The 23,385-nt window shown below is 50.5% G+C and overlaps 1 protein-coding gene across 1 annotated transcript in view; it reads right to left on the reverse strand.

Annotated features, from left to right (window-relative positions):
- The window catches only part of WNT4 (Wnt family member 4), a 28,029-nt gene extending 4,919 nt beyond the window's left edge, over window positions 1-23,110 (reverse strand). The window contains exons 1-2 of the mRNA XM_084651530.1: window positions 22,804-23,110; window positions 2,901-3,136 (exon numbers count right to left, since the gene is read on the reverse strand). Coding sequence (XP_084507656.1) covers window positions 2,901-3,136; window positions 22,804-22,880 — 313 coding nt within the window. The 5' untranslated portion in view covers window positions 22,881-23,110. The remainder of the gene's footprint in view (window positions 1-2,900; window positions 3,137-22,803) is intronic.
- Window positions 23,111-23,385: the final 275 nt, after the last annotated feature.

The raw sequence follows: 23,385 nt of genomic DNA on the forward strand, positions 1-23,385 counted from the left end.
GGGAGAGAGCAAACATGCAGGACACATGGCCAGGTTTCGGCTGGCCAGCTGGCTGTGCCAGCAAAGACTGGCCTGTGTGAAAGCAGAGCTACAGCAAAGCTGCAAAAGAAGAGGGAGCTTTGCAAAGGTGCATATAAGGGGTGTGCCCAGGTCTGTGTCTCTCTCTCTCTCTCACGGATAGCATCTCTCTGCATGTGTGTGAGGATTGTGGGTTTAGTGGTCATCAATTAAATCATGCAACACCCAATTCCCTGGCTCCTGCCATGCTCTGAAGCCAAGGCAGCTGGGACATAACAGGCCCTTCTGTCTCAGAACATGTGCTGACTGAAGGGATCAGCATTTAAAGTCCAGGCTGTGCTACTTGGAAGCTCAGGGCAAAAGGCCCCAGGGTCACTTCAATGGCGGCTGGAGAATACCATTGTGAATAGAGATCTGCCCTTCACCTCTCGGGCCCTTGCTCACAACTGACTGGTCAGACAAAGGGGAGCAACTTTGGTGGTCGCAACTCAGACTCTGGTGGCCAAGGCTGTAATCTGGCCTGGGCGGCAGTGGCTGGTGAGGACCCAGCCAGCGTGGGACTGAATCACCTCCAAGTTAATCGAGGTTAATAGTAGGATCATGTTGGTCGGTTTGTGCTGTGGCTGCCTAAAAAGAGACGACTTCAGTTTCTGGTATTTCTGGTATTTCCAGTCCTGAACCTTCACAAGCACAAATCTTCACCCCCATGCTGAGGGAAGGAAAGTTAAATAAGGAGCTGAGGCTGGACTGGGGGAGGCTGGGGCCTGCAGGTCCTGGTATGTCAGAGCAGAGAGTGCCCAGAGCTTCAGAGAAGAGGGAACAGCAGGAGTCGGGACACCCAGGAGCTAATCTAACCCACAGAGCAATTAGACAGAGGAAAGGGGGTCAGAGTGGAGATGCCTCTGGTCACTAGTTTGCCAGGAGAGAGGGAGATCTGAACAAGGGGGAAGTCACTGCAGCTCCCTCTGCCATAGAAACTAGTGCTGCCTTCAGGAAAGAACAACTCGGCTCTGGAAACAGGCCTCATGCAGCCAGCCATGGAGAAAACTCACCACTCCTCCCGAGCTCTGCCAAAGCGCATCTGCTCTGCCCTGTACCCTCCTGCTGTTCTAATCCCGGTCAGAGGCGCCGACCCTGTGGGTGTCTGGGGCTTGAGCACCCATGGAAAAAAAAATGAATGGGTGCTCAACACCCATCAGCCACAGATAATTGGGAGTGCTGCCAAACAACTGTTTGGCAGCTTGGGGAGGGGCTTGGGGGAGGGTGGAGAGAAGCGAGCAGGCAGGGGCCTCAGGGAGGGGATGGGAAGAGGTGGAGCGAAGGTGGTGTCATGGAGGAGGGGGCGGATCAAGGGCAGGGCGCCTGGTGAGGGGATGGAGAAAGGATTGGAAAGAGGTGGAGTGAAAGCGGGACCTTGGGGGAAGGGGCAGAGTGGGGGCGGAATGGGGATGGAGCACCTGCAGGGGAAATAAAAGTCTGCGCTTATGGTCCTGGCCACCCTGCAGCTCTGCCAATGCACCTCAATACTGACGCGCCTCCACACTATTCTAGTGCTCCTCAGCTCTACAAATACATCGGAGTCCTGACACCGAGCTCTGCCCCACTTGCCCCCAGCTATTACATCCTGCCCCCCTCCTTGCTTTACAACATGAACAGGGCTCGCTCTGTTTGGTCGCAGCGTTGTCATGAAGTTAACACAACGCTCGCAGACGGTTAGCATGTAGGAGGCGGGGCTGGTCCACGCCAGAGATCACTGCGTGAAGATGAATGGTGCTGGAGTCTCTATAAGAACAGGAGACACTGCAGCTGGAAGGAGGAGAACCAGAGCTGGCATAGCAGTATGCTACGCTGAAGAGAGCGAGGAGTGTTTTACTGATTTTGGGCAGCAGAGGGCATCATCCCAAGGTCTCACCCACAGTCTGCTTCACTCAGGAGTAACAAAAACGCTCCAGCCCTAGCTTACGGCTTGTTCACTGACCAGAGAAGAGACCAAATAAATAAAGCATCCTGCTGCTGCTGCTGCTGCTGAACCCTTGCAAGGGGAAGCTTCTTGGTGAGGCAAATGAAGCTGCAGAGCTACTCAAGTAGCTTTATAGGGCTAGTTCCAACTCAACACACCCTGCAATACAGAGTTCAGGCCGAGAGCCCATGCCCAGCCTACGCCACTGTGCCCAGTACATACAAGGCAGGGCTCTGCAGCATGAGCAAGGAAATTGGGTCCACCACGGAAATGCAGACAGCAGCTAAGGAACTGGGCAAGCTTAAAAGCAGCCCCAACGAACCCTCCGATACAGCATGTATGGGAGTCCCAGGACCAGGAGGTACCATGTGCATTACTGCCACTCTCTCTACATCCTTGCCAGCTTCCCGTGGCTCTCCGCAGCCAGCTGAGCCAGTCCCGGAGCCGCAAACAGGGACTGTGCCAGAATCCCATGGCTGCACGCCTTGGTAGTCCCCAGTGATGGCTACTTGCTGTATCCAACCCCCAACTGCTCGCTGCCAACACCCAGCAAAACAAAGCTGTTCTCAGTCATGTGCCTGTCTTTTGGGAGAGTAACACACTGCTATTCTATAAAACAGGTGCGTGGCAGGGAAAGATGGCATTTATGGCTGAAGCGAAAGGATAGCATCAGGCCATCTCCTGCCCTCCACCACATGGTAGCTCTGACGCTGCCAAATAAACCAGACTCCACACTGGAGTGCTAGTGTGCACACGCTGCATGGGTCTACAAGATGCAGCCATTTCCCCAAAGCTCTGCCTCGGTCTGCAACACTGCTACAGCCCCAGCTCGATGCTCGTTATCTCCCACCTGGAAGCTCATGCCTCAGTTAAGTTCACTCCCTTTCCCAGATGAGCACATGCCTCTGGACAGTTCGCTCACCTTGTGTCACGACCTTGCCAAAGACCGGCAGGGTGTCCAGTGTGGAGCAGTTCCAGCGACGGTTTCGGAATTGGTACTGGCACTCCTCGATGGCCAGCTGGGCTCCCCGGCGCACTGAGTCCATCACCTCCAAGTTCCTCTTGCACATCTGCACTTGGCGCTGGATTAACCCTTTCAGCTTCTCACAGGTCTCTTCCTCGGAAATACTCCCCACTGAGGACAACTTTGCCAGGTACCTGTCAGCACACCCAGCAACATCTGTTAGAAAGGTTTGTTGAGCAGGAGAAAGAACTGTCCCAGCCTCTCCCTGGGAAATGCTGCCTTTTCATATCCATACAGCTGCCTGGGAGGGGAAATCAGGGACAGCCTTGGGCACGGACACCTGCAGTCCTGAGGCTGGGAAGAACCCTTGCCATTGCACTGACAACCTCCAGGGCTGGTGAGATCTCTACCCGCGTGGCCCCTTCCAGTAGCCTGGATAAACACACCGTCTGCTCTCCTCTCCTTCTTTCCTCACTGGAGCTGGAGGCTAGTGCCTGACTGGGTCCCTCTGCATCGTCAGGCTGGCTCTGACAGTTCTGCAGAACGGCCTTTCTGCCTCGAAACAGAGCAAGGGTCCTGACAGCAACACTGGGGGAGAGTACGGCCCTCTTGCCCAGCTACAGCATGGACTACATTCACTCCATCTCTCAGCAGGGAGGCTGCTCAACAGCTCTGCTCTGTCCGCCTAGCATGGAGGGGGATATTCTCGGCATGTTCTGAATATGCCCTGTCAAGTCTCCCGAGTACCAGCATATCCAAGTGCTACTAGGAAAAGCCAGAGGTCTCTCAAGTCAGCCAAAGCAAGCAGGACAGCAGCTCGGCTGCCAGCTACAGCTGCCACACTGCTCCCTCAGCGCTGGCTGTGTTCTACTCAGGACAAACATCTCCCTCAAACCACTTCCCTTCTTAGTCCTGCTTTTAGCTTCCCCAGCCACCTTCGCGTGGGGATCCAGCCCTGGTGGGTGGCGGGGGGAGACCGCTGGGTCTTTCACCACTCGGAATTCTGTGGGGCTTGAAGGGGGGAAGCTGGAGTCAGAAGCTTGTCGTGGGCAAAACCACTTGTGACTGGCACCTTCCAGGTCCCCGCTTGCAAACATGGCCTCAAGGACTCACCAACCTGAAAAACGCTGCCTTTGCTTCCCTGTGCATCCCAGGCTGCACTCTCCTGCTGCCTTGCACATTGCTCTCCGGGACTGAGGACATGCGGAGGCTGCTGCGCCAGCCTGGGGTTGGCTTAGTGACAGTGTTCTGGGGAAGAGGTGCACGTGGGGGTGTAACCCCCCCCCACTACCTGGACTTCCAGCAATTTATCCCCTTGCCACTCTCCAGGCCCACTCCACTTCCTGGGTTCCTGGCAGTTACTGGAATCACTCCCCCACAAGACTGCATGGGCTTCCAGAGGGTTACCCCACTGCCCCTTCCTGGGCTCCTCCACGCACAGGAGAGAACTGTGAGCACCTGCTCTTGAAGGGAGGGGCTGGCGATCCCACCCCAGCTCAGTCCAGAGAGGGGAGGTTCATTAGGTCTCTTGGAGAGCCATTGTTTTACCTTCTTCCCAAAGCCCCACTTCTTGCCTGGGCATTTTGATCCCCCCAGTCACTATTTCTGAATAGCTCGGGACATTGGTACGTTATTCCTACCGGATCCTGGTAATCGCAGACCCTCTGCACCCATGTGCCTCCCAGAGCAGACTCAGCCAGGGACCCCCGGCAAACTCTGCCCTCACACGGCTCAAGGCTAATGTCAGCACTCTCCTCTCTGCAGCCGCTGGCTCCCGCTGACGTGCTGGTGATGGCAGTGTGCTGCCTTTAGGGGTAGGGAGCTCCTACAGCTTAGGGCAGAGTTCCAGACAAGTTACTCACTGAAACTGGAGTTAGGACTAAATATGTATCAATAAACCCAGGGGGAATCCTTACCACCATTCAGTGCTTGGACAGACAGACAGAAAATCACCCCTGAAATAGCTGACAGCCAGAAAAATTCAAAGTTACATTTAGCTACACTATGAAGCAGCAAGGGCAGTTAAGATTGTTTGAAGCACCTCAGGTCAATTTGTTTTTGAAAGTCGAATCTTGTTTTTGAATTTCCTGATTTTCAGGAATTTGCGTCTTACAACATTCTGTTAAGGATCCTTCCCTTACAAAGTGAAGCTCTGTTCTGAGAGGGGACTACACAGGAGTGATTCCTTATTGCACAGTTTGCTCCCCTTGGGTTTCAAGTGTCAAATCTGCTGACTTCAGCAGTACATACGTTTTCAGTGTGTTAGCTCTGTGGAGCCAGCTCAGCAGGAGGGAGCTGGATTCTGTTCTCTCCTGTGCATCAAGAGAGTTGTTCACTACATTCCAATCGGTTATACTTGTACAAAATCACCTCTGGTGTCTGGGCTGCACAGGTGTCACTGAAGGCAGAATCTGGCCTGTGGAATCCCTATTACTAATTATGTGCAAGACAGAGAACCCAGCTTGACTCTCAGGTCTCAGGGGAGTGCTGGCAGTCAGAAAAAGCATGCAATTTTCACTTGTAAATTGAGCACATTTGATAGGGAGCTAATGAGACACAGACAAACATGGAGTGTCTTGCTGCCATATTTTCAGAATGAAACTCTTTTACAACCTTAACCCCAGTTAAATCTATTTGTCCAAGAATTTACATTCTTTTAAGACAATTACTTGCTTATGCAAAAGCAGCTCAGTGACTCCTTAATGTATATTATTGGCTTAAAGAAAATGAGGACTTGTGGCACCTTAGAGACTAACTTTGACATCTTTCTCTCAGAGCCTCACCTCCTTCCATCAAGCCAGGGTCCTCAGATATCTGTGGCAGGCTAAGATACTGGGAAGGATGTCTGCTGTTCCCATGCAGTGCTGCTCTCTACTCCTCCAAGATGCCAGGGGCAGATAATACATCACTACTTTGCTTCTGAAGAGACATTAACCTACCTTGAAACCCCCACCTTCCCCTGAGTTCAGTAACTATTATCCCTGTTTTACAGATATGGACGTAAAGGCACAGAAGAGTTAAGAGGCTTGCACAATGACCTTGCAGATTGGTGGATTAGTCATGGAAGTAGGAGTTAGGAAAATTGGGTTCTAACTGCAGCACCAACTCCATGCAGTATGTCTGTGCCTTGGCTTTCTCCTCTCTGAAAGAGTATTTGCTATCTCCTTGGGGAGTGCCACAAAAAGTACAGACCAGGGCCACAGAGTGAGGTACAGAACTCCTGGCTCCTAACCCACTCCGGAGAACGTTCTCCTTTTCCCTGTTCTTGGACCATGCCCACAAATGCAGTATTTGGGGCACCTCCTAGTGCTCAGAGAAACCCCCCTAATTAACACTTCCCACAGCTGTGCAGCCAGCATCACTGATGATTCCGCAACTGGTCTGAACACAAACAAGCTGGCAAGAGGAAGTGATGCCACAGGTGAAGCAGCTGCTGGAGGCAGCCATGTTAGCATCAGCTCTGTTCAGAATATGGGGAAACTCTATTTGGCAAATGGGAGAGGAGAAAATTACTTCAGAGACCCAATGTTCTTTCTAGCTCGGCAGAATTCTCCAGGCGATGGGGAGTCAGAAATTCAAAGCAGCGTCGGAAGAGAAGCGTGACAGGGCTCTTTCAAACCTTTCCAAGCAGATGCTCCAGATAAGACGCTTCCCAAACAAATACTTATTACTGTTTAAGAAGATAAAACGAAGACAAAAGATGTTGTTTCAGAGAACTGCATCCACCACTGAGAGAGGAGCTGTTAACTTGATACACAAGACACACAGGCTGGGTGAAGCTATCCAGAACGCTCACCCATGGGGGCTAGCCACATGCCTCCATCGCCACTCACCATGTCTATGCACCCACCCCTCAGTGCTGTTCAGCACTGCTCCAAGCACAGCACACAGACACAAGCATGCACCCCCGCTGCTGGTGACAGCACAGACTGCCAACGTAACATGGGCCTGATCTATTAAGGGTGGCCTCACCTACTGTTACACAGAACCTGGTTTCCAAACGCATCTCCTCTCATAGCTCTTTCAGGAGACCTTGCTATAGCACCAGATCTGTTGCTGAAGGAGTCCAGCCAGGTCATTGATGCAACAAAAAATCCTTGCCAAAGTGCAAGACAGTCCCCAAGAAACCAGCCAGAGAAACTGAAGAGATAAACATGACAAAAACATCTTGCTCTCTTTGGAAGGAGGGGAGTCGTGAAATGTGGTGCTTTGAGCTACTACCACAGACAGTCCACTAGGGGGCCTCTTGGAAGCCAAGGAGAAGGTCTGCCGACAGGAGACAACAGAGCACTTCTTTCTATAACTTCAAACCGGTGTCCTGAATCACACCGCACAACCCCAGCAGCCACAAGTTACGTGGGCCTATGGCAAGTAACCATGGCTTCAGTTGTGGATGTGTACAGCCCAGTCACTTTTCCAGATAGCTTAGGGGCCTCTTCCCAGGGGAAACAGCCTCCCCTCTTGAGAACTAAACCAAACACATACATTTCAGTAAGAAGTTTCTGGAAACACTTGTTTCCTGTCAGGGCTGGGATCTGGGGGGTCATGACAGAGCAATGTTCTGGGGCACCAGGAAAGTTGCCATCGCATCACAGCCACGAGATGGGGTGGGTTATGCAAGCTAAGTTGGTTGAACTGGGGATGCCTTTGCCTACTCAGCTCATGTCCATCTCTGCAGGCCGCTCTGATCTTTCTAGCCTCCCCTGCTTTGACTCCAGCCTGACAAGCTCTCCAGCCTCCCTCTCCAACGTAAATTCAGGGATACCCTCCAGCTCTCACTCCCCTTCTCCCTCTGTGCTCAGGTACCGGAGAGCAGCCCTACTCTGCCTTTTAGCATCCAGGGGTGGTCTCCTTGTATTCCATCCCACTCCACTCCTGTCCTGTCTTTTGCATACAAAGCATTCTGGGTATTGCCATTACAGAAAAAGCCAGGCTTCAGCTGCCTGGCGAGCCACGGATCGGGGAGCGGCGAGACGAGAGTTGGGAGCAGGCTGAGTGCTGCTTTCTGGAGCCCGGCAGCGAGGCCAAAGGGCCATTTTGCATCACCCTACTAGAGAGGAACTGCAGAGACCGGTGACTGCTGATGGGCGATTACCACAGTCAGTGGGAGGAGAAGTTACATGGCCAGCAAAGCATGGCATGCGTCAGGCACGGGTGCAGTCAGCACCCACAAGCATCGGGAAACTTCTGTGGCTCCATATAGACAAAGCTGAATGAGAGATGTTGGCCCTGGCACAGGTTCCTCTCTCCCCTGAGGTGGAAGAAGAAAAATAGGTGCATCTCACATTGCTCTCCTCCTGATCCTTGGCAGGCACAGGTTAGGAGGGGAAGCAGGTAAATATCCCCTCTTCCTCCCTGTCTCTAGGAGAAGAGGGCAGTCCCCCATCCGCCATCTCCGGGGCTGTTCCCACCACACATTCCCATGGTCACAGAGCTCCAGGTTTCATGCCTACATTTTGTGGCGCATCAGCCCTCGTCCCAGTGGAGGCTACGGAGCATTTCTAAACCATTTTGAGGTGGGGACCAAGCTGCCTTAGGCCCTGGGCTGAGGCATAATCATCTCGCCAGCTTCTCCTCACTGTGACCATGGAAACTTTGGGCTCCACCATTCCATCTGGCCCTTAAAAGGGACACTGTTGTAGCATTTTTTATTTTGGCATTAGACAGTCGTTTCCCTTTTGCACATGCACAAGCTAAGGCTGCAGGAGCAAATTACTCCAATGCCTGCATTCTGTAGGACCACTTTCCACCCCTCATTCCCACCAGTACCATATCTAACATGCTCTGCTGCAGTGCTCATGACTAGACAGCCTGCCTTGCAGTCTGTTCCACCACACAATTGCTTTTACTGCCAATAGCTGTCTGCAAAACACCACAGAATTTCCCTTCCTTTGCTGTAGACCATTGTACCTTCTCCTACTGTCTTCCAGCTCAACTCCAGTTGCATTGGCCTGCAAATTCTCAAGTCTATAGGGTTAGTTTCAAGACCCTGGGCTCCTAAACCTGGCATGCAATTGTACTGGAGACTGCTGGGCCAGGAACGAGAAGCATATTTTCAGAGGGCAAGAGCCAGCACGCTGACCAATGGCTGCCTCATCCCTTCAACATGTGACAAATTGAGGCAAACTACTGAAGTCTTCAGAGAACCCCTCTACGTACAAGGCCAGTCCCACTGGGCAATGCCAGACAGCAAACCCACAACTAAAACTCAGTCGAGATGGAAGGACCTGGGTAGTTATAGGCCTATCGGCCTGACATTGGTCCCAGACAAGAGAGTGAAGTGGCTGATATGGGACTTGACTAATAAAGAATTAAAGGAGGGTAATGTAATTAATAGAACCTGCCAAACTAGCAATCTCTTTTTTTGATGAGATTACAAGTTTGATTGATAAAGGTGATGTAATATACTTACACTTCACGACATTTTGATTTTAAAAAAATAGAATATGAAATTAAGATATCACACATTAAATGGAATAAAAACTGGATAACTGACAGGTCTCAGTATATAATTGTATATGTGGAATTGTCACTGAGTGGGTGTGTTTCCAGTGGGGTCCCACAGGGATCAGTTCTTGGCCCTATGCTATTTCATATTTGTATCAATGTCTTAAGAAAACATAAAACTGTCAATAATAAAGTTTGCAAATGACACAAAAACTGGGGAACTGGTAAATAATGAAGATGCCAGGTCACTGATTCAGAATGATCTGGGCCATTTGGTAAACTAGGTGCAAGCGAACAATATGCATTTTAATACGCAAAATGTAAATGTATACATCTAGGAATAAAGAATGCAGGCCATACTTACAGGATGGGGGACTCTATCCTGACAGAGGATGACTCGGATAAAGATTTGGGGGTCATGGTGGATAGTTAGCTGAACCTGAGCTCCCAGTGCGACGCTGCAGCCAGTGGGATTCAGGGATGCACAAACAGGGGAATCTTGAGTAGTTAGAGATTATTTTACCTCTGGATTTGGTACTGGTGAGACTGCTGCTGGAATACTGTGTCCGGTTCTTGTGCCCCCAATTCAAGAAGGATGTTTATAAATTGGAGAGGGTTCAGAGAAGAGCCATGAGAATGATTAAATTATTAGAAAACCTGCATTACAGTGATCGACTCAAAGAACTCCATCTACTGAGTTTAACAAAGAGAAGATTAAGGCATGACTTTATTACCGTCTGTAAGTACCCAATATGGGGAACAAATATTTCATAATTGTTCTTCAGTCTAACAGACAAATAATGTAATACAATCCAATGGCTGGAAGTTGAAGCTAGACAAATTCAGACTAGAAATAAGGTGTAAATTTTTAACTGTGAGATTAATTAACCATTGTCACAATTTATTAAGGTTTGTCATAGATTCTCCATTACCTACAATTTTGAAATCAAGATTGGATCGCATTCTAAAAGACCTGCTCTAGGAATTATTTTGGGGCAGTTCTCTGGCTTGTGTTATACAGAGGCCAAGCTAGAGGATCATAATTGTCCCTTCTGGCCTTGGAATCTATGAATTTCCTTTTCAGTAAGATGTGTCTAGGGATCCAATTAGCAAATAGATCCTATGAAGATCAGAAAGTCAAATTCCCCTGGGTAAACTGACCCACCTGAGTACAGGTGCTGGACCTTTGTGGACCATGAAGAAGAAAATGCATAACCCAAGCATCATTTGATTCCCAAAGTAAGGGACTCTTTAAGTCACTTCTGCTTCAAACTATTTCCCCAAGTAACCACCTGGAAGTCCTTCCAGGGCTAGAAGATGGCCCAGAATCAGAACCAGAGTCTCTCAAACTTTCCTTAAAGTTCTCCCCACCTACATATTGACTGTTTCCATTGGAACTATTCCTCTACAAAGTCCCTCAGCACAATAAGTAAACAGCAAGGCACCACAGAGAAGGCATTAGATCCTACTTTAGATAGGTATTTTCCTTCCTTTCTCATATTGGGTCTAGAACATAGCAAAGGAACCAATTAATCCCATGGTTCATTTGTAGTGGGCTGGCTTTCTTTTAGTGACACTGTCGCTTGCAGTGTATACCTGTTACTCTTCTTTCCTTTAGCCTTTATGTCTCAGGAATTTGTCCACAACTGTAGTTCCCTGTTTAAAAACCAAAAAGGTCTCTTCTACACAAAAGTTGCACTGGTTTAACTAAGGCAGTATAAAGACACACCTTAGTTATATTGGTACAACTTTGTGTTTAGACTAGGCCAAATCTCACAATTTAAAAACGTCTGCGACTCATCTCCTCTGCAATTGTTTTGTCTGCAATTCTGCAAGATCCCTCCTAACCCCAGGGCTCTTTTAAAAATTAATCTTGTTTTTATTTAAAATATACCCAAGGATAATAGCAACTTCAGGGGAGAGTTTCCAGGAGCAAGAACAAGACAGAGAAAGCCATTCAGGTTGGCAGATAAAACAGAAATTAGGGGAGATAAACCTCTGCATTTCCCACTACTGAGAATCTGAGTAATTGAGATGTTCAATAAAGGCAGAGATCAGGGAAGACATATCAAGTGTCTTGCAGAGAAGAAGCCATTTGGATTTTTAAACATATCTATTCTGGGTGTGTTGGTGCCTCTGATGTTCTTGTTCTGTGACTATTGTAGTGAATGAGCACGGGGCCATCTCTGTGATTCTAGCGCCACCAGACCTTATTTCCAGAAACATTACAACACACTGGAGGGCGCTCCAAAGAGTCACGGAAATTAGCAGAAGGGTGGATGGATCGAGGAACGATTAAGAGTTAAATAAAGAATGTATAATTTGGTTTAGAATTAAACAGAAACCTCAGTTTGAAAGACACCCCAACAGTGAGCTTCGTTAGGCTGTGGAACAGTTCGCCTAGGGCAGGGGAAGCAGACCAGGCGGCTAGAACTTTTTAAAAGACTGGGCAAAACACTAGTAAGTGTACAATGGAAAGCACTGGCTGGGATTAGATGGGGCCTAGGATTGGTTTTGGTTGAATTGTTCTGCTCTCCTTGACTCAGACACCTTCTTTAGTCACTGCCCTATTTCCATCCACCCCACTCTGCAAAATGCTGGAGAAAGGTGCCTTTTCTAATCTCCCATGTGACCTCGCACACAACAACCTGCACCAGGCTGGTTTTCACTCTGGCCATAGCACAAAAGCTGCCCTCTGTTTAGACGATGGCCTGTGTTACACTGACTATGGCCCCTTCTGCCTAACATAATCTCATCCACACAACCACTCTCATCCTCCTGGACTACAGCACATGATGAGACACAGTCACACTGCTATAAAAGGTTGAGGCCCTCTGAAAGTGATCGTTTCAAGCAGTCTGTCTTACATTGATTTGTGTGAGTTTAAAAAGGGCAAGTCACAACTTTTAAGGCATAAGGAGCCATTATGATCATCTAGTCTGGCCTCCTGTATAGCGCACGCCAGAGAATTTCTCACTTAGCAATTCCTGCATCAAGCCCAGAACTTCTGCTCTAGCTCAATTTGATATTTGAAACAGTGATGTCCCATCTTGACTTAAAGTGATGGAGACTCTACCTCATTGCTGGCTAAGCTGTTCCAATGGTTAATTACCCTCCCAGTTAAAGATCTGCCCCTATCGCCAGTCTGAACGCATCTAGCTTCAGCTTCCAGCCACTGGTTCTTGTTCTGCCTTTGTTTGCTAGATTCAAGAGGCTTTTGCCATCAGAAATCTTCTCCCAATGTACCTACAGCTTGCTCAGGTCACCTCTGACCCTTCTCTTGGCTAAACTCGATAGATGGAGCTTCTTTAAGCTCTTGCTGTAACTGAGACGAGTCGGACGGGACGCTGGAGCCTGAGGGCTAGGTAGCAGATGGTCGCTGTGGGGAGAAGCAGCAGCAGCACTGGGGAGCAGGGAGGTGTTTGTGCCTTAGGGATGATGCCTCATGGAATGCAGGGGAGAGACCGAGACTTTGGCCTCTAGAATCAAAGGAGCGTGACTGGAGCAGCCCCAGAGGCTGTCGGAGCTGGCAAGGGGGGAAGTTAACCTTAGCCCCCACCCCAGCATCTGCACAGAGCAGAAGGAGCTCTCTCCTCCACAGAGAGAGATATCTCCCCACATTGGCATCCGGTTCTTCTAGGACCCAGGGGTTTACCCCTCTTCCCCAGGACCTGCCACAAGCAGAGCGGTTTCCTGGGAGAAAGGGGAGGCTCCCCAGGAAGGGGAAAGGACCTCACAGCATTGCTGCCAGAAGGAGAGAAAGGTCCTGACTGGATGCACCTGGAAGGAAGAGGGGCAATTTGAGGATTCTCTCATTCCCACCCAGGGAGAAGGGGCTGGAGCAATCCCCCACCCCCCATGACTCTTTCAGGAGTGAATTACAGGACATGGAGAAGGGAATCCACTTCCTGTGGTTTCCTGATAGGCCTTGAGCGGACAGTGAAGAGAGGGCAGAGGAGAAAGTCCTTGTGAACAGCTGAAGAGTCACATTTGTATTGTGCAAAAAGGAAAGGAGTACTTGTGGCACCTTAGAGACTAACCAATTTATTAGAGCATGAGCTTCCGTGAGCTACAGCTCACTTCATGCTCACTCCTTAGGACATTCATGTGCTTCTGCACTGCCACACACTGCACTACTGTCACTGCCCAGCCAGTGATGCCGCACACCGCCAGCGTCCGTCAGCCCACTCACAAACTCTGCAGTGCTGTAGCAGTAAGTACATTGCACAATACGGGGCATGCTGCAATACCTCTGTGCTGCTGCACAGACACACCACGTCTGTGCTGCTGCACAGACACACCACGTCATGCACGAACACAATTCAGCAACCCTTGATTAGCACAATCAGCTGCGTGTGCGGCCAGAGCTGGGAGTACAAAACCCAGGGATCTGTCGGAGCTGGATCCAATACATCAAGCACCTGCCTAAGTCTGGGAGCTTTCACCCATGGCCATTTGTCATTCATGGCTCTGTGGCAACATCTCACTATGCGTCCTACCTAGAGAGGCCTTTTGCCATCTCCCGCTAGTCAGACACTGTTTTCTGTAACTGTTTTTTAATGGAAAGCGTTGTCCCTGAATTGATTCTTTGAATAATTCTGTTTTGGGCATTAGACCAGGATGTGTCTATATCTTGATCTTCCTGTCACATCGGCCACGCATTTGTTCTTCTCTTGGCTTTGCTTTTCAGCTCCCAATTTCCACCTCTAGTTAAAAGTGACCAAGTCAGGCTCTCGGTGTGACACTTCCACACGATTACAAGCTTCTGCCAAACTAGGCTTCACACTCGTCACCTGCCCTCGCATGCCAGTCACAGCACCACTCCTCAACTTTGGCCTTGCTAACCGTCCCACCCCCCATCACAACAGGGAATCAGCCAGACCAAACCTGTCACAATGCCTGGAGCAGGGAGCCAGGCCCAGCCCCGTGGGATAGGAGCCACTGCTGCAGGGTGAGTGCAGGACAAACTCACCCTCGTGCAGGCCCACGACCCACCTAGAACCTTCCCCAGATCCACTGCGGGAGGCACAACTCTGGGAAACACCGCTCTGTGCTATGGCACACCTGCACGGCCGCATGCTGCACACCTTGCAAACCTATTGCTGCATGCTGGCACACAGACGTTTCCTGCCACACACACTGCTCTGTGCCAAGGTTTCTTTGCCACAACAGTCACAGAGTCTGAGAAAAGCTGTCACTGTCACAAGCTTGTCATGCAGTGCTGAATATGGTCCAATTGCTATTATTCTAAAGGAGAAAAGTGCCATTGGCACTGACTCGATCTTGTTGCTCAACCTTCAAATCAGGAAACATTGCAAGAGAGTCCAACTTTACAATGCCATTACCCCAATGTGCACACTGGCAGGCCGACAAGACCCCAGGGGCAGCACTAACTTGCACAGAACTTACAGGAGTTCATGAACTGGCTTAACTGAATATAAATGCAAAAACTCACAATATTAACTCTTCATTGTGTCTTCCTCAACACGTGAAGAGGAACTGCTCCTCTGCTGGCTGCAGCATCCAAGTGCTGGCCGTTCTGAAATCTGCAGCAACTCTAAGAAGTTGCTGTGTCTGCTAAAAGTTGCAATTGCCACCACAAAACCACTGCCCACAATTTTCTTACAGCCGTAAATATTGCCAACCCGAGTGTCTAAAAATCCTGAGTCAGGGCCCCCTGGGTCATCAGATTTTTATAAAAACTAGCATATTTGGGGGGGTTTATTTGCCTTCTGGATTGAGTCTTTAGGGACCACTTGAGTCATTTTTTCAAGCTTCTCTCTGAAACCAAGAGGACTAGAAACTTTTTAAGTGAAAGCTGAGATTCTCTTGAATTCACATGACTCCAGGATCCAAGGCTTAAAAATATCCACAAAATACCATGAAAGTCAGTGAACCTGCCTTGGTGAAAACATACGAAAACATGCCAGAAACAGATTCTTGAGTTTGTCTGGCACTTTTATCACTTTTAAGAAAGTCAATAGACTGCTTCCACGTATGCCATCCAAGACAAGTTAGTGAAGGGGATGACAATGAACCAGAGATGCAGGAATTGGGGGGGAGGGAGAGGGAGGGGCCCTGCATCACCCCCTGGCTTGAATCCTTCATATACAGGGTTTACAGTTTGGTTCAATGGCTTCCAGCACCCGCACTATAAAAATTGTTCCAGCACACATGTGACACTCCTATAGCTGAGTGACACGAATAACAGCAACTGTAACAGTCCATCGCAGGCTCAGATAACTGCAGGGTCCATTATAGGCTCAGAAACCAGCATCACAGGCAGTGCCAGGAACGAGGCAGACAGAAGTCCATTTTCCTTACCATTGTTTTGGCCTTGGAGCTCACAGGAACCTTCCCCTTCTCAGCCTGGGAGGTAGCACTTTCTATTCCAGTTTCATTTCTCAGATATCCTCCTTCACACCCAGATTCAGGGTGGTTCCAGCATGCCACTAGCCACCAGGGACCACCTGCTCAAAAAGCCCCAAATAAGGATGCTCACCATCACTAGCTATCTGAATATTACTGATCAATTTACCTGCTGTGTCCTGACAAACTTAGTCCTGGAGATTCCCAGCCAGCTAGGACCTGATTATTGATGGCATTACTAGCTTTTAAAAGGAGCCCGAGATCAGGGCCTTGCCCATCCCAGCTAATTCCAAAGTCTGGGAGATTTCAAAATGTTTTTTCTGCCACCAAGATACAAACCTTTAAGCCACTCGCTTGTTGGTTTTTTTTTTGGGGGGGGGGGGTGAGGGGGGAACTAAAGCTGGCTGGGCTTGTCATAAACTGTTGCAAGATTTTTTAATCTATTTTGAAATATAAATGTCCTACAGAATAAGTTGTAGCTTTTAGCTCTTCCTCCTCTTGCCCTCCATGGAAGGGTGTCCCCACCTGCATAAGACTCTGGGGAGAGCTTGCTGCAATGCCTCCCTCAGGATTAGAGAGCAAAATATGAAGTGACAAAGCATTGATGGTGGGTCTCCAAAGGAACCCTGGGGCAGCACAAGGGAGCTCCTCACCCCACTCACCGAATTTGTTCCCAAATCTGGGTCCTCAAATCTCTCCTCTCCCAGAATACTCCTAGTCAGCCATTCATTCTGCCTCCAGGATAGCGCTCACAAGATGTTCAGTATGCAAAGAAACTGTGGGTCTAACTTGCAGTGTTGGTCTGTCTGTTTTGTGCTGCCATAGGCTGGCTACCTGGGAGTGTCCACTATGTAAGGTCTGGAACAGGGAGAGTGGCCAGGGGAAAGGGGATATGGCAAGAATGCCTCTATGTTCCAGACACTCCCACTTGCGCAGATCAGCCAGCATCTTGGGGCTCTCGGCAGCCAGACATCAGTTAGTACACCTTAGGGCTGCTCTATACCAGGGACTGGACCAGGCCACAGCTGGGCTGAAAATCTAGAGCCACAAGGATGATGTAAAGGTAAAATCCATGAGTGGATTTTAGCCAGACCTGAGAATCAGGGCCTCTTGCTGCTATGAAGAAAGCTGGGAAATTGCTAGCTGAAGAGTACTCAGTCATCCACATCAAGGTAGTTGTAAAAGCAGAGCCAACCAGACAGAGAATTATCAACACAGGGCCCAGTTCCCCATCGCCCTGCACCATGGATAGCCATTTGCACCAGCACCATCAGAGTAAGCGCTACCAAATTAGAATTCTGCACTCACAACACCAACTTTACAAAGGTGTCCATGAGATGAGGAGCCAGGCACAGGAGAATCACATCCTGTGTTTGCAGAGCACTGGGAGATCTCCGGATGAAAGGGGCTGTAGAAATGCTAAGCATTATTCCTTCCTCTCTGGCCCTATAACGCAAACAGAATGAGACCACAGAGACCAGCTTTCCAGCCAGCCTCACTTTGTAAGTCACAGATTTTTAGGTATTCATTGAACAGTCAAATCCACTTTCTTAAAGTTTAAACACCTCCCCACTTCCTCCCCCTCAAAACAAACAAAAAACCCCAACAACTGTGCTCCTGGCACTTTAAGCCAAATCTCAGCCCAGAGGGAAATGTTACTGCCACATCTCTACCCCCTATTTACAGGGGCTAAAGAGCTGCTGGCGGCACACCCTGCTATACAGCAGCTTAACCGCATCTCAGAATATTTACCTCACATGGAGAGCCTCCTGCAAAGCTCCCAGAGACCAACACAGTTTTAGCCGGATAACGGCATGAAAATGAAGGCAGTCGCTAATGGTTTCACGATGAGTGGGTGCCCAGGATTCTCCACACACAAGGGATCTTTTTTCTAGAGCTTCAAGAAAGTCATCCTAATAATCCAAACAACCAGTCACATCTTAAAAGCCAATAGCGTCAAATACTGAGTTAGGAGAAACCAGGCTTTGTAGTGACCGTTAGTTTACTGGCTATGGTTACCCAGTTAGATTGGAACTTGCCAACAAAGTTGTTCTGTGATGATTTCATTCGCGCACGTAGAGTCAGAACTCTGACCATCCTCTCCCACTTCGGAGAGGTGCTCAGCTAGTACACTGCTGAGTGCTTGGGTCAGCGCCCTTTTGGAAAAATGCCACATGCATCCCATTTGCACCACCTAGAAAATGCCCTGGCACGTACAAGCCATGTTTTGGAGTGCATGCACAGGGTGCAGGGTTTGGAATATTTTAGCGCAAAACCACAATGAATCAAAAATTGAATTCAGTCCTATACGCCAGTCACAGTAACACTTGCAATGCAATGTGTCGGAAAGTAACACAAGCCATGGACTATCCAGGAGTGAAACGCCTGTGCATGCAACAAGCTTCTGTGCTCCTCTGGAGATCAGAGCTTAATTTGTAATGAAAGAGGTGCCAGGGCTCAAGCAACCTTTTTTACTTTCATAACTGATGCAGGAAGCCTAGAGGTGCCGGGGCTATGAACTGCCAAGCCGTGAGGTGCCAGGGCTCATCCCTTGCACAAATTAAGCACTCCTGGAGATAATGTTTGGCCAACTGTGAGAGGCACGCAGAGGCCAAAAGGAGATGTTTTCTTCCCCTGGCACATACCCTCACTCTGGGGCTCAGATCTACTGGGAACTGACCTTTCACTTCAGTATAGTGGTTTAGTATGAGGCTTCTACTGAGCCTGGAACTGTCGGAGGAAAAGCAAGGCTACAGGTGTTATCAAAAAGGAGAAAGTTTCTAGTTCCAAATCTGGAAATGGCTTAAGGACAGAGATTTCCAGGACATGCAGCAAACCCAGCAGCAACTCCCAAAATCCAGAGACTGACAAAATATGCCTGAGGTTTACTTTCTAGCCAGATATCTTGGTTTGTTCAACGATCAGATTTTTCAAGCTCCCTTCCAACTCTGAAAGCCTCTGTAGCAGAATGATCCCTCTGAGGGACTACAGGTCAGTCATTCCAGAAGATCCCAAGATGCTTCTCCTTTACAGATTATAAAACGCATAAACACTGGCACACAAACCAATCTAAACAGCCTTTCCGCAGCGACCTCCTTAGAGCTCTTCCATGCAAAGCAAGGAGTTTGTGAAAATGTCCAATTCAACTGTTACAAGCTGTCTGTCTCTGAAGCGTTTGGGGAATGCGAGTTCCAACAGGTTAAAAGAAGCTTTAGAAAAAAAACCTCTTGTCTTGTGAAATGCTCACTGAGCTTAATCACTAATCCAGCAGGTTTCTGGAAAAATCAAACTCGCTACAGAGCTGTGCCACGGAACATACACACAAGCCTGAAGAAACATGCATACAAACACTGCACAGCTGGGCATAAAGGTAACACACATACCCAAAAGAGCCACACACCGCCTGTCCAGGCTGCATGCAATGGACATGGGCCATGTGTGCTGTACATACACATATATGCAGTATACACAGGCGTAAAGCAAGACACAACCCTACGATAAAGCAGAGCACTACAGAGCTCTGCACAGAATACACATGGTATGTAGGAAACATGCAGGGTATACTCATTCTCAGACTATCTGATAGCTCCCAGGTCCTTCTTTCCCTGTTTACTGCCTGAGGACAGCCCTTTCCTTTTGATGTCAAGAGTGGGCCTTGCCTGAGTCCAATAGGCAAAGAATAAAAACACCAAGTTGTAGATTGTCTTTTTATTGGACTAGCTACATTTGTTATGCCAGACTCCATTCTTTTCTTCCAAAAGCAGTGAAATGAATCTCTGCTTTCCCTCCACACTGTTGGCAGGAATTGGTGCCTGGAAGTAAGTGCTTGGAATGAGCCCTCCACTCCCACAGAGCTTCATCCCCACATGTCCATCCTCTTAGAAAGATCCACTATAACCTAGAAAGTACAAGCTGTTGCACACAAGCCCCCAGTCGCTGGCAGCTAAAGCCGCCTATGCTCGGTTTTCTCAAACATGAACCAAGTGGGCTGCAATGCTGCAACACGCTCAGCTCCAGTCACGCAGTGTATAGAGGCCTAGGTACCAGGACTACATATCATAATAAGGCATTTCTCAGCCTTGCTGTAATACAAATACACAAGTTAATGCATAATCCCACCCAGCCAGTAGAAATCCCTCTCAGTACAGCCAACCCTTATTTGGGGGGGGGGGGAGTCTTACTCCCCTGGGTGGTTTCGCTGAAGGCCATTTTCATTGGTTACAACACAACTTCTCCTGCCCGCTATTCCTGTGAGCCAAACCCTCTTTGTCCAGAAGAAAGCCCTGAGGAAAGCAGCCTCCACTCCCACCACTGCATCTCCACGCTGCTGTCCTCTTACACACATCTACTTTTACAACACGATGACAACCTTCCTGTTACACACAAATCCCACCCACTGGCAGATAAACAGCCACACATTCCCTGGCTCCTTCAATTTTTGGTAACCTTGTGTGTATGGGCCAAATGGCTGGGTGGGTGTGGGAAACCTAGCTCAGCAGTTTCTGTTGGTACTGCATCAAAACAGAGTGCAGGGAGAAGCCTGGAAGTGCTGGAGAGCTCAGAGTCCCTGTAAAAATCCCCAAATATTAAGATGATTCCACCTACAGAATTTTCCCCTTTTCCCAAAAGCTAGCCTGGCAAGCATCTGTGCCAGCACCTCTGCAAAGTTCCTGGTAGGGCCACTATCCTCAGCCAGTACTTCCCCTTTCAGTCCTGTCCACTGCAGAAACCACCACCAGAGATCCATGACATGTCTTCACCAAACGTGAGGCAGTGCCGCCTTGTGGTCTGCTCTAATCCACCCAGCATTTGCAAGAGACCCATGCCACAAAACTCTTTCCATCTGACAAGGGAAAATAGGGGGAGCGCAGTAATAGAGCATGGGACAATTTATCCCGTGTGACCCAAACAGGCTCCTTTATAGCACCCTTCTCTTCCATCCATTTGAAGGATGACAGTGGCCACTCCAGGCACAGACTGGTCAGCACCTTGGTCTCCTTGGGCTGAGTAGCATCCTCTAAACACCACTCAGCCACCACTGGCTTAAACAAGGGATAAAGCATTGGCCCCTGTGGACTACAGAATGGAATGGGGGGGGCATAGACGTGCTGTGGCTGACTGGGTATTCATTGTGGTAGCTGAAATTTTATGTCTCTGGAGATTAATCTCCTTTCCTGAAACACTCATCACTCCTGTTCCTGCCCATGGGAGATTCAGGTGCAGAGGAAAAGGCAAACTGGCCCTTCATCTTTATTGTTATGCTACAAGTGGTAAATGTAGCCATGGTGGCTTGTGCTACTGCTGTGACCCAAGCCATCGACAGTGCAACAGTCACTTTGCTCCAGAGACTAGATTTGTTAAACCCTTGAACTGGGCTCTAATTAGAATTCAATCACAGCCTCCCAGGCTGATAAAAGCTGGGAGCAGCAGCCTCCCCACCCACCAGAAGAAATTAATTAGTCAAATCAATAGTTAATTCAAAGTTTGGAGAAAGATGCTGCCCCTCCCCCACCCCACCCCCAGCAGAGCCCCCCAAAAGGCCTGTTTCAGGGAGCACTTCCCTCAGACTTGGCAAAGCTCTAGTGGAATTTTCTAGAACATGTGGCAGTTTCCCTCCTTGTTTACCTTACAAGTTATCTCAGTGTTTGTTGCAGGTCTTCCTAATCTAACTGGGCTCCTCCACATCCTACCGTCAGGATTCGCATTTCTAGAGCTCCTCATCCCAGAGAGCCCCACAGCACCACTGATCTCCAGAGCTTTGGGGCAGCATGTGCCAGCCAGGTGGAGAATGCAAGGAGGAGGGGAAGCAAACCCCTACTCTTCTAACTAGGGCCAGGAGAGATCCAGTGTCTATCAGCGCAGACAGGCCCTGAGGGTGGGGAAGAGAAAAGACTTCTGCTAAATTGGGCTGTAGATTTGTAACTTTGCCATTTTCTCTCTCCACACTTCACCAAATCCTGTCCCCGGCCATTCCCTCGCTTATCAGAACCGCAGCAAAACCCAGGCTGCATTTTGACCTGAGCTCTGACCTCAGGGCCTTGGTGCTACACAGATTAGTAACTTAAGAACAAATGCAGATGTAGCTTCTGCTTCCATAAAGTTATAGTATAACTAGCCTAAATAATAAATAATAATTCTTCAGAGGAAGAGCTCTGCCTCACCTCTGTGGGCACACAAGTGCTGGAGTTCAGCCCAGTTAGTCACACCGCAACCCAGGAAGCAGGCCATGACCTCAGAGCAACAGCAGGGAGGACATATAGGGCAACTTCATTGGGGGCATTTGTTCTTTCCTCCCCACATGGAGAAACCGTCCTGCACCCCCTGCTCTCCCTGTAAACCAGGCTACACCCCTACTGCTCTCTAACTGGTTAGGACACCAGCACACTCAGAGGGAAGGGGGGTCCCAGGAGGGCTGCGAGTCGTGCTGCCTGAGGCGGCCGCAGGAGACAAGGGTCATGCTGGGACTGGGGCAGATAAGCAAGCAAAGGGGCTGAGTGCGGCGGGCGGCCAATGTCAGCGCCTGCAGCTGCTGATCAGGTAGAGCCCCGCTGCCGAGTCGCTGCTGAGCCTGGAGCACGAGAAAGGAAGCACCGTGCGCAGCCACTGGGGGTCACTTCTCGAGCCCGGCCAGCCCCGCTCCCGGCGGGTTAGTCGGTTGCCCCCTCGGATTTTCTCCGTGGGGAAGACGAGGGGCGGCCGGCTTGGCGCAGGGGAGATCCCAGCCCTAGGGAGGGAACAAAAGGGCTAGAGGGACTCCCCGCCCCCCAAGCGTGGGGCCAGGCAGGCTCCGGCGCCGCACCTTGAAGGCAGCGAGCTCCCAGGCGGACTCGGCTCCGCAGGGCTCGGAGCAAGTGCCGCCCGCACGGACACCCCCTGCCCGGCAGCGGCCGGCTCGGCTCCCGGGGCGGGCAGGGTCCCGGCTCGGAGCCTCCCGGCGCCCCCGCAGAGCTCAGCGCGGGGGCGCCGGGCAGGGAGCCGCCGGCCCCGGAGGCACCTGCTCCGCGGCGGGTCCGCCCCCAGCCCCGCTCCCCGGCCCCGCACTTACAGCCAGTTGCTGGCGTTGGCCGAGAAGGCGGCGAGGATGACGAGCAGCAGGGAGCGCAGGGAGTACTGCGGGCTCATCCTGGAGGGCAGCCGGGCAGGGAGCCGGCGGGGCAGCTGCCCTGCCCGAGCCAGGAGCCCTGGCGGCGGCGGCGGCGGCGGGACGACCCCCTGCTCCGGGCGGCAGGGCGCCCCGCCGGGCAGCCGATCCTCGGCGCCCAGGAGCTGGCAGGGCAGGTGCGGCGCAGAGCTGGGGCGCTGCCCGGCTGATGCGCCCGCGGCTACCGCTGAGCCAGACTGTCAGCTCGGCCGGCCGATCCCAGGATGGAGCCGCGGGGAGAGCGAGCGGGGGGCGGGCCGGGGGCGGGAGGAGGAGCGGGGGCGGCCCCAGGATGCGGCTACCTGGGCGGGTCCGCAGGCCGGGGACACCCCCAGGGCGGGACAGGGACGGCTCCGGAGAAGTGCTGCGGGCGGCGCAGCCAGCCGGACTGGGCGACCTGGGCCGGCGCGTCGGCTCTGCCTCCTCCCAGCCCTGCTCCTCGGCGGGTCTCTCCACAGCTCGCCGCTGTGGCCAGCCCCCCTCTTG

This window comes from Lepidochelys olivacea (assembly GCF_965140295.1).
Source record: "Lepidochelys olivacea isolate rLepOli2 genome assembly, chromosome: 18".
Lineage (NCBI taxonomy): Eukaryota > Metazoa > Chordata > Testudines > Cheloniidae > Lepidochelys > Lepidochelys olivacea.